Source organism: Herpailurus yagouaroundi, unplaced genomic scaffold (genome assembly GCF_014898765.1).
Source record: "Herpailurus yagouaroundi ecotype Mexico unplaced genomic scaffold, PumYag 165, whole genome shotgun sequence".
Lineage (NCBI taxonomy): Eukaryota > Metazoa > Chordata > Mammalia > Carnivora > Felidae > Herpailurus > Herpailurus yagouaroundi.
Window position 1 is genome coordinate 17,382,370 of NW_024412406.1, and position 12,394 is coordinate 17,394,763.

At 34.8% G+C, this 12,394-nt stretch overlaps 1 protein-coding gene across 4 annotated transcripts in view; it reads right to left on the reverse strand.

Annotated features, from left to right (window-relative positions):
• The window catches only part of SGK3 (serum/glucocorticoid regulated kinase family member 3), a 141,927-nt gene that overhangs the window by 24,804 nt on the left and 104,729 nt on the right, over window positions 1-12,394 (reverse strand). For all 4 annotated transcript variants that reach the window (XM_040487678.1, XM_040487677.1, XM_040487679.1 and 1 more), the window contains 3 exons: window positions 10,733-10,820; window positions 6,285-6,334; window positions 3,838-3,895 (listed from right to left, as the gene is read on the reverse strand). In XM_040487678.1, coding sequence (XP_040343612.1) covers window positions 3,838-3,895; window positions 6,285-6,334; window positions 10,733-10,820 — 196 coding nt within the window. The remainder of the gene's footprint in view (window positions 1-3,837; window positions 3,896-6,284; window positions 6,335-10,732; window positions 10,821-12,394) is intronic.

Genomic DNA, 12,394 nt, shown 5'->3' on the forward strand with positions numbered 1-12,394 from the left:
CCCCCGGTAACTATCACTTTGTTCTCTATAGTTAAGAGTCTATTTCTTGGTTTGTCTCTTTTATTTTTATTTCTTAAATTCCATATATGAATGAAATCATATGGTATTTGTCTTTCTCTGACTGACCTATTTCACTTAGCATTATACTCTCTAGATGTTCCCATGTTGTTGTAAATGGCAAGATTTCATTTTTTTTCATAGCTCGGTAATATCCCATTGTATATATAATACAAACCACATCTTCTTTATCCATTCATCTATTAATGGACACTTGGGCTGTTTCCATAATTTGGCTATTGAAAGCAATGCTGCTTGAAACATAAGGGTGAATATATATTTTCAAATTAGTGTTTTTTAATACTTTGTGTACATACCCAGTGGTAGAATTACTGGATCACACAGTTCTATTTTTAATTTTTTGAGGAACCTCCATACTGTTTTCCAGTGGCCGCACCAGTTTGCATTCCTACCAACAGTGCACAAGCCCTCCTTTTTCTCCACATCCTTCCCAACACTTGTTTCTTGTGTTTTTGATTTTAGCCATTCTGACAGTTGTAAGGTGATATCTCATTGTACTTTTGATTTGCATTTCCCTGATGATGAATGATGTTGAGCATCTTTTTGTGTCTGTTGGCCATCTGTGTGTCCTCTTTGGAGAAACGTCTGGTCATGTCTTCTGCTGATTTTTAATTGGGCTATTTGTTTTTTTTGGTGTTGAGTTGCAGAAGTTCCTTATCTAGGTTGGATATTAACCCTGTATCAAATATGTCATTTGCAAATATCTTCTCTCATTCAGTAGGCTGTCTTTTTGTTTTACTGATTATCTCCTTGGCTGTGAAGAAACTTTTTATTTTGATGTGGTCTCAATAGCTTATTTTTACTTTTGTTTTCCTTGCTTCAGGAGACATATCTAGAAAAATGTTTTTCTGGCCGATGTCAGAGAAATTGCTGCCTATGCGCTCTTCTAGAATTTTTTTTTTCAACGTTTTTTATTTATTTTTTTGGGGACAGAGAGAGACAGAGTATGAATGGGGGAGGGGCAGAGAGACAGGGAGATACAGAATCGGAAACAGGCTCCAGGCTCTGAGCCATCAGCCCAGAGCCCGACGCAGGACTCGAACTCACGGACCGCGAGATCGTGACCTGGCTGAAGTCGGACGCTCAACCGACTGCGCCACCCAGGCGTCCCGGGAATTTTTATGGTTTCAGGTCTCACAGTTAGGTCCTTAATCCATTTTGAGTTTATTTTTGTGTGTGTTGTAAGAACTGTGGTCCAGTTTCATCTTTTTGCATGTAGTTTTCCAAGCATCATTTGTTGAAGAGACTTTCTCCCAGTGCATATTCTTGCCTCCTTTGTTGAACGTTAATTGACTATATAATTGTGGGTTCATTTCTGGGTTCCCTGTTCTGTTCCAATGATCTATGTGTTTATTTTTGTACCACTACCATACTGTCTTGATGACTACAGGTTTGTAGAATATCTTGAAATCTGGGATTGTGATACCTCTGGTTTTGTTTTTTCTTTTTCAAAATTACGTTGGCTATTAGGGGTCTTTTGTGGCTCCTTACAAATTGTATGATTATTTGTTCTGTGAAAAACTGCATTACACAATTTAATCCACTCTAATTGACCGACATTTAGATTGTTTATGAATAACAATGCCATGAATATTATGACATATTCCTTTCCATATTCCATATTAGTGTGTATGTGCATGCATATCTGTTGGATATATAGCTAGAAAGATAAATAGCTAGAAGGATATATAACTAGAAGTAAAACCAATGTGTCACACAGGTAATGCATATATTCAGCTTCAATAATTAACACCAGTTTTCAACAGCATTTAGAAATGAAACACATAGGAATAAATCCAATTAAAGATATATAAAAACTCCATAGGACATTATAAAACATTATTGAAAAAAATTAAAGAAGAACTAAAAATTAAGAAAGGGATATACCACGGTTAATGGATTGGAAGACTAAATAATGTAAAAATGACAATTCTTCCCAAATTGTTCTAGATTCAATGCAATCCCAATCAAAATCTAGAATTTGTGGAAATTGGCATGCAAATTTTGTGGAAATTGGTATGCTAATTAAAAATACATGCAAAGGGCTAAGACTCTTGAAGAAAAACAAGGGAGGCCTTGTTTTGTTGGATATCAAATGACATAGACTAACAGAACAAAACAGAAAAACTCAAAACAGAAATATAAAACATAAAATCTAGAAGCAGATGCATGCATATATGGACACCATATAAACGATGAAGGTTACCCTGTAGATAGGTGGGGAAAGAACAGTCTTTTCAATAAATTGTGTGGGACCAGATGGATATCAATAGGATAAAAAATGAACTCTGACCCTACAACTTCATAATATATGTGAGAACCAATTCCTGGTAGACTCTAGATCTAAACATCATTATCTAGATCTAAAAAAGAATGCTTTTTGTTTTTAATGAGCAGATTATCTCAAACATCTCAACAGACTGTGAGGGAGCACTTTGCGTGCACTATCCCTTTCTAACTTTCTGTTGCTATACTAGCACAATGTCCAGCACGTAGTGGGTGGTCAATATATGTGCTGAACTAATAAACACACATGGATTTAATTGTATGGTCACAGTTTCTGGTATCTAGGGAACTCAGAAAACAAACTAGAGATACTGAAAGCTAGGAATGTAGCAACCTATAATTAAACACATGCATATTTATTTTCACTGCAGATTGAAGTATAATGCAAAAAAGCAATTAAATATATCTTATGATTCTGGTAACTCCATCTATGATGCTTCTGGCCTTAAAGTAGATTCTCCTTCCTTGGTTTGGCTACACAGTCAAGTTATATGATTCATCTGACACTGTGTGAGGAGCAGCAGGGTTTTCACACATCCCTTTCCTTCCTCAATTGTTATTTTCACAGCTGCTCATTTATGTCTTTCCTGCTTCAGCTTAAATAGCATCCCTTTAAAGAAGCCATCCTTGGGGTTCCTGCGTCGCTCAGTAGGTTAAGTGTCTGACTTGATTTCAGCTCAGGTCATGATCTCACAGTTCATGGGTTTGAGCCCTGCGATGTCAGCACTGAGTCTGCTTGAGATTCTCTCTCTCTCTCTCTCTCTCTCCCTCTCTCTCTCTGCCCCTCCCCTGCACACTTTCTCTCCCTCTCTCAAAAGTAAACATTAAAAAAAAATAAAAAGTAAAAAGAAGCCATCCTTGACCCATCTAAATAGGAATTTTCCCGCCACTGCCTATTGTCTTCTATTCTTCATTTACTTCACAGTCCCATTACTTTCAATTATTTGACTGTTTTTTTAAAGCTTATTTTGAGAGAGACAGAGCACACGCACACAGAGGGACAGAGAGAGGGAGAGAGAGAGAGAATCCCAAGCAGGCTCCATGCTGTCAGTACAGAGCCTGATATGGGGCTCGAACTCCCCAACCATGGGATCATGACCTGAGCCAAAACCAAGAGAGTTGGACACTTAACCGACTCAGCCACCCAGGTGCCCTGACTGCATATTTTTAATTGGTTACTTCTACTAGGTTCTAAGCATCACAAAGGTAGTGACTATGTCAGTTTTGTTCAGTACTATCTAACCAAAAGCCAGTATGGTGCTTGGCACATCATAGGTACTCAATAAATATTTGTTGAACAAATGAATTTTATGTTAAAATTTGAGTAGATGTCTTATCTCCTTAAGTACTTTGAAGGTAGGGAAAACATCATAACTCCATATCCTGCATACCAACAAGCACCGTGGCATGGAATATATAACGCATGCATTCCTTAAGTATTTATTTATTGTATGGAAAAATAAAAACTCTTACCTTGCCAAAGCTGCCTTTTCCAATAACTTTTAAAAAATCAAAGTCTGTTGGTTTAGCACTGAAATAAATGAACAATGACAAAAATTAGCCTCCTAGAAATTGGAAAGATGTTAACTTTTAAACATTTCTTAGTACCTCACTCTTTAATAAGTAAATGCTGGGGACAACATTCTAGCATGATGACTCCAGCTTTCACACTGGTAATATACCTCATCTTGAATATAAAATAGGTAATAATGAATAGAAGTAATATCTACTTTCTGATAAGACATTTTATAACCTTCTTAATGCCTTGTTAAGTTCTGCTTAAGAAAGACTTCCATAATGGTCTTTTTGTGAGAAAAGCATTTATCTATATCTATATATTGTTTGAACTCAATGTAGCTTCTCTTTAAACCAATTTAGTTAACCATAAACCTCACCAGTGTTGTTAATGAGGAAACTGAATAACTATATAAATTAGTAATTTATTCCAAGGACTATCTAGTTTGGCAATTTTTCTGACACGTACAGATTTTGCACATATATCACTTATCATACATTACAGATAAAAGACCTCTCCGCTTATTCTCATAGATGGCAATGCAGAAAATCCAGGAGTACAGAGATCAAAGAGAATACTAATTTTGTCCTTTTATTTACATTAACTTGTCAGATAAAAACAATATTGGTTACAGGTAGACAAAAGCACATGGCAACAGAAAGCAGAGCGTAAGCAGCCAGGAAAGAGGTTTCCTTCAACACGGTCTGAATCTTAAATTGGACTCAGGAGAAGATAATGACTCCATTTAGAGTTTAAATTTCCTTTAATTTACTATCAAAATAAATGGCCAATTCAAACATTAGAATAGCACCAGGCCTAGGTTAAATAATAACAGGTAAAGATTAGGGAAATAAATACTTAACTAAGCTCAGGTGTTTTTCTTCTTCAAGAATCTGCTCTTTGGACTATTTTGTTCTTTAGTGATATGTTGAGGTACTGAAATAATTTTTTTAAACAAATAGCAAAAAATCAAGCAAATTTTTCAAACATAGCAAATAGGCTAACTGAGGCCGTACCCAAGGCACCACTGTTAACTATTGGTGATGAACCCTAGCTGAAAGCGAGTTTGTTTCTGTGCTGCCTGAACAACTCAGTGTATGATGACAGGAAAGCATGCTCAAAACTAAACCTCCCTTCCAGCTACCACTCCAATTCTTTGCTTTCCTTTGCAGTAAAATTCTTCAAGTAAGAGGTTTAAATTCATTGTCTATTCCCACTGTCCTCTCCTGAACTCTTTCCTATCAGGGTTTGTACCCATTACACCACTGAAACAGCTTACAAAGGTCGCCAATGATTTATCAAACTCAATGGTCAATTCTCAACACTTACCTGCTTTACCAGAAACATTAACATAGTTAATTACTCCCCCCTTGACACACTTTCTTCACCTGCTTTTGAGACATCACATTCCCAGTTTTTCTCCTATTTTACTAACTTTTTTTTTTCTCCTTTACTGGTTCCTCCCTGACCTTACTACAATGCTGATGTCTCTCAGGACCCAATCCTTGGGCCACTTTTTATCTGTCTTTACTCACTCTCTAAGAGGACCAAAAGAGTGAGGGAAGCATAATGTCTTGGGAGAAAAGCTACACTACTTCAGAATTAATCCAATGAAACTGAAGAATAATTACAAGTAAGGATAGAAACATTATACTCTTTCTCCAAACCATGGCAGGTATCATTAATCTGTCAGGGCACTCCTCAAACTGAGCCAAGAAGTGGCCCTGGAATCCTATGTATTCAGCAATCTAGGCATTCACTTCTAATGAACTGCTGGAGTTGATACTCAAAATCAAGATCTAATACTCAAATCTACATTTGCCATTCCTGGTGTTCCTCAAAATGTTTTCCCCGTGCTCAAAAAAATATGGCACTGTGGGAGAAACTGGTTAGAACAAGTTCAATAGACTTTACTATGGTAATGTCCATCATGACTCCTCTGGAACAAGCTGGCTGACAACCAGGGCTGCACCAATAAACACTGAGCACCAGTGAGAATATGTGTTAGACCTGCATGGATATTTCTGTCAGAGCCCCTCCAAGTCCCTCCCAGGACGACTTAAGATCCCCTGAGAAATACAGTCTTCTGATTTTACACACACACACACACACACACACACACACACACACACACACACACCAGAAAAATGACAATGGCAAAACAGCAGAACCAAATTAATAATCTGTGGATTTACAAAATCCTCAGAACTCTGTTACAGCAATGGAAAGCTAGAACAGTAAAATAGATAAGCAAAGCATATGATAGCATTATATTCACCATAACTATGGTTATTGTATTTTATTGGGTTCTAGTTAAACTGATATAATTATGTATATCTGCACATTCACAAGACAGGTCTTCCTAGAATTCAGTTAGAGGATTTTTGAAACAAATTAAACTTACTGAGGATTTCCAGATGGTCCCAGGTTGATGTTCTGTGAGGTAGAGTGTAGCTATCGAGATGGAGGAAAAAACAGTAACACTGTTAATAACACTTCAAAGATTATCAGTCAATAAAATAAATGGTTCTGAAATAAAATGTATATAACTCTCCCATAGATATTGATGCATCGCCATGTTAAAGAAAACTGAAGTCCTAATTCTTATTAAATGCATAAACTTATTTGGAAACACACAACCAATATAAACACACATTTTTATGACAAATTGCAAGAGCAGTTGTAAGGGAAAAAATAACACAGGAATGAAGCTCAAAGTTGTCAAATGAATGAAGTAAACTGGGGAAAGCTCCTTGGATGAGGTGGGTGTAGAAACCACAATTTACAAGGGACCATTTCTACGTTTAAAAACTGGTTAAAATGGCTACCTATGTTTCAAATTTTCAAATAACTGCTCATTAATATTATGACATGGAAATGATAATATGATGATGATGAAGACTGCAGATGCTGGACTGAATTATAGGAGACAGACTTATTTCTAAAGCAAATACACACAGACAGGAGTGTTTTTCTAATTCCACCACTGTGGTCTAACAAAAATTTTAGATAGTCTTTTCTCTTTACAATAATTAACATAAATTTAATCCCTAGTATTAATTTAGAACCAAATCTTTACTTACCTACTATGCTATAAAGCAATTTAACTAAAAAAAGATTCTAGTTCACTAATAATTAGCTAGAAATTTATCCCCAAATCCCATAAAATTAATCTAGTGATCTTGTTAGTGAGAGCACTTTTCATACAGCCAGGTGTAAGTGAATTCTGCTTCACATAAATTCCCTTTGAAATTCTTTATACATACAATCACAAAGCTGCAGATACTCCAAATATGCATACTTTTACTAGAGCCTTATTATATAATTATACTTCCATACGTTATAGATACAAAATAAGCTGTAAAAACTTTTCTCTTTAAGCTCATCAGAACTAAAAAATTTTATCTAAGCAATTTACTATTAGTGATATAGATCATATATATTTCCACTTAAATTCATTTGAAAATTATAGAAAATCTCCACAATGCAAACTACTTTTAAAAATAAGGGCAAAGGGGCGCCTGGGTGGCTGAGTCAGTTAAGCATCCAACTCTTGATTTCAGCACAGGTCATGATCTCACAGTTTGTGAGATCAAGGACACACTGGGCTCTGCACTGACAGTGTGGAGCCTGCTTGGGATTCTCTCTCTTCCTCTCTCTGTCCCTCCGCCACTCATGCACATGCCCTTTCTATCTCAAAATAAATTAAAAAAAAATGAAAAATGTAGGGCAAAATTTCCTAAGCATAATAATACGTTTCTTATAAAAATAACAATATTGACACCAGTTTCCTACTTACAAAACAAATTTATTTTCTACCAATATCTTTACATGAAAAATTTTCAAGCACTACATTTTCAGTCCCCAGAAGACAGAAATTTAGAGAACCATACAATCTAGCACAAGACAAAAAAAAAAAAAAATGTGTAAAAAATCTGGTTCATGAAACGAGATCCTATTATGTCATAATTTTAACATGGAGTAATCTTTTCTGTTTATATATTATACTGTTTCCGAGAATCTGATAACATAATCCAAACTAAATTACAATTTCAATACACTTATTCTTTGAATGAATGTGCAGAAAACTGGATCACTTTTCCATTCAATTAACTTTCTTTATATATTATATAGGTGAGGGAAGAGGAGGCAGTAAGCATGGATTAAACAAGGGCAACTTGTGGCCTGAATTAACACTGATACATAAAAAGATTTCATTACACAGCAATGATTTTCCTAACAGAGCATATTTCCAAAATAATAATGAAAATTATTGGGAAACATAATTAATTTTTTACCTACTATTTTTAAGACCTTTTAAAAAAAAGTTTTATTTATTTATTTTGAGCAAGGGTGCACACATGTGCATGGGGGAGGATAGAGAAAGAGAATCCCAAACAGGCTCCGAGCTATCAGCAGTACCCTATTTCAGGAACCCGTGAGATGATGACCTGAGCCAAAATCAAGAGTCGGTTGCTGAACTGAGGTACCCTACTACCTACTATTTTTAAAGATTACAGTTAATCACTAAACTGAGGATGTGTTATAGTTTATTAACAGCATAATTATCATTAATAATTAATGATAATTAAACAAAAGCATGTTTCTTGGACTCTATTTTTCTGTAAGTAAGGGGAAAGGTCCTGATGTCCTCGAAGATATTTTCTGGCTATTAATTTAGTTATCCACTTAGAAGTCCTTAATAAATAGCTATAGCTGTAAGACAAAGTACAGCTTCTTCCCTTTTCTGAACAGATTCTTTTTATCTGTATTTTAAAACTGCAAGAGATTCTAGTCCAATTACAGATTTTATGGATGAAAAAAGAGAAAGGAAATAGAATTCAGATCTAAGGTCAAAAGTAGTAGAGACAGGAATCAGAACTCAGGAAGCTCTCTCCATTTGGTTCTTTCTTCAAAGCCAGCTGTCTCCTATAGCAAAGCAAGATATTTTTCAAATAACCCAAACCTACATACTCTCAACATGATTAGCAAGTAAAACATGGAAAATCAGGATTATATACATTTTCTTTAAAATGTCTTTAATATTTCATTTTTGCATTAAAAATATATATACATGGTTACAAAATATGGAAAACACCAGGAAGGTGCTTTTAAAAAATCCATAACCTTATTAACAGATGATTTTGCAAATACTGCAATAATTTCACATAGTCTTTGCGTAGCTTTGAAAAACTGACTGGAATCGTAAAAAAAATTTTTTTAATGTACAATATATGGGGACAAATTATTGAATTGGTTTATATTTACATTGATTCTAACTTTTCGTACTAAAATGATTACCTTTGTTTGTTTCTGCGCGAAGGATTATTTCATTTGCGTCAACTCCTAAATGACCTGAATATTTTCATGTTTGATACACACTGCCAAACTGCCAAATTATAGCGGTGCCAGGTAAGCCCAGGCAGGGATGCCTGCTGTGCCTTACCCTTATCAGTCCTGAAGTATTTTATTTACATTTTTGTTAATTTGGCAGAGAGAAAAAAAATCTCTATTTTAAAAATTTCACTTGCTGTTGGCACTGAGGTTGATCATTTCCCATATGTCTGTTTACGAACAGTATTTCTTCATGTCCCTTTGCTTTTTATCTACAGGGCTTTAAATATCATTCTTTTCAAAAATCCATCTATATATTTTTACATAAATGTTTTCCCTTCTTAGGCCTTATTACAAATGCTCTCCCAGTTTGTTGTTTCTCTTTTGACAAGTTTCAGATATAAAATTAAAATATCCTTTTATGTTGTCCTGGGATCAACCATGTCACAAATGGAAAACATAAATCAGCTCTCTTAACTTGAAAAGCCTCCAGTGGTATCAGAGAAGTAAAATTACTACTTTACAGTAGTTGCAAAAAAGGAATAGGACTATTTTCCAAATGAAGATTTTAGCTATGGGACAGTAATGTTCCGAGCGATACTATCTTTTAAAACACAGAAACAGAACCATGAAAAAACACAACATTATAAAGACAAAAAATGTACTTTAAGGCAACATCTCTGACTTTCATGTATATATTTAGCAAATATATACAGCTTTCATCAATTTTAATTGCTAAATAATAATTCTCTGGGTTAAATTACTATAATTTACCTTTCCCACGTAACTTTCTAAAGTAAATGTTGAAAACATCATTATAATAAGCCAGAGCTTATTATATTTATTTATTGGTTATCACAACTGGTTTAAAAAAAATAAGAATACCCTACTCTTTATTTGGAACACATACTGATTATGTGCATGTACCTACAGGAATAAAACTTAGTTGATGCCAACTGGCATATACATATTGATTGTTCTGCATATAAAAACCTGGCAATGAAGAGGAAGAAGTATTAAATTAACATTCTGATTAAAAAGGCCTTTCCTGCTGGTCAAAATTCAAAACAATAGTTTAAGTATGTTAATGATTATGAAGACATATAATGATCAAAAATTAAGATGTAAAGTGAAGAGAATAGCATATAAAATTGTATATACTGTATAATTAAAATGAGGTAACTAAAAAATCCCTATATATTAAGAGAAGATTAGTTGGAAAACCACTAAAATGTTAAAAATTACTAGTCTGGTTAGTGATAAATACTTCTTACTATTTTCAAAACTTTCTACTAAATACTACCATGGATTACTTTTTATCATAAAAGTACTCATTTTATAAATTTTATAAGAAATAATAAGAGGTGTACACATTTGTTTTTTTGTATTCTACAGGGTAGAAAATTTACAATGGATGAGATTACATCATTTTAAGTAAATGTTGCCCTCAAGTTGCCAGTAATTTCATCTTTGGGGAATGGTATTTTTTCTGTTAAAAAGTACAATCCCTCTTACTACCTTCTGAGTGCTTCTTTCATCCTCATCTTCGGATGGATCTGACTGATGTTTTGGGCTGTCCATTTGAAGGAATGCTCTGACATCTGGACTAAAAACAAAAATTAACTCTATTATAACTTTAAAAGCATCTCTATAGCTTTTCTCCCTTTTAAAATGAAAATAAAATAACTGTAATAGCATTTACAGTATGAATGCCAATACAATCCATCACTACTATTATAAAAGTAACAAGCTGATTAATTTTTTAAATATAGGGAATCCACCTGACAAATGATCAAAGATAAAAACAGGCAGTTCATAAAGAAAAACCCCAAATGGTAAGAAAGATGTCTAGCTTAACTAATAATCAAAGAAATCCAAAGTCAAACAACAAATGAGGTACCATTTTATGTCCGTTAATGGGCAAAGATTAGAAAGACAGATAATATCAAAAGTTGATAGGGATATAGGGAAAGAGACACCCTCATGCATTGCTAGTAAGAAAGTAAAATGAGGAAACTTTTCTGAAAAGGAATTTGGCAATATTGGTTAAACTGTGTAGGGCCCATAATTTCCAGTTGTAGGAATAAACCACAAGAAAATTCTGTACAGGTTCAGTGAAAGACATGTAACTAGGATACTCATAGCAACTTTCTCTATAGTAATAAATCAGAAGAATAGGCATCCACCAATAGAGAAACTAGTAAAGCTATGGTTAACGACCCAGAGAATTCCACTCAAGAGTCAGAAACAAGGAACCATGTAGCACAGTATCATTTTGTATATTTAAAATTTTTTTTTAACGTTTATTTATTTTTCAGACAGAGAGACAGAGCATGAACAGGGGAGGGTCAGAGAGAGAGGGAGACACAGAATCTGAAACAGGCTCCAGGCTCTCAGCTGTGAGCACAGAGCCTGACGTGGGGCTCGAACTCACGGACCGCGAGATCATGACCTGAGCCGAAGTCGGCCGCTTAACTGACTGAGCCACCCAGGCGCCCCTCATTTTGTATATTTTAAATATTCACAGACATGAAGGAGCACCCAATAAACAAATATCTGAAGACATATAACAAACATTCAAGTAAGGATCAACAGTAGGGATGAAGGGATGGGTATGAAGATCAAACATGAAGAGAAAAAAAAAAGTGGACTAAAAAGGCCTTACTAAGAAACTCAGAAAGATGAAAAATAATTTTTATTTTTTTATTTTTTATTAAAAAAATTTTTTTAATGTTTATTATTTTTGAGAAAGGGAAACAGAACAAGCAGGGAGGGGCAGAGAGAGAGGGAGACACAGAATCTGAAGCAGGCTCCAGGCTGTGAGCTGCCAGCACAGAACCCGATGCAGGGCTTGAACCCATGAACAGTGAGATCATGACCTGAGCTGAAGTCAGCTGCTTAACTGACTGAGCCACCCAGGTGCTCCAAAAAATAATTTTCAAAAAAGGGAGGAGCTGGTGAGAATATAAACTAGTATAGCCACTATGGATAACAGTTTGGCAGTTCCTAAAAAAGTTAAATGTAGAAATTCCATATATTAAGCAATTCCACTCCTAGCATGTACCCAAGAGAAATAAAAACACATCCATACAAAAACTCACAAATGTTCACAAGCAGCATTATTCACAATAGCCAGAAAGTAGTAACAACCCCACTGTCCATTAACTGATAAATGGACAA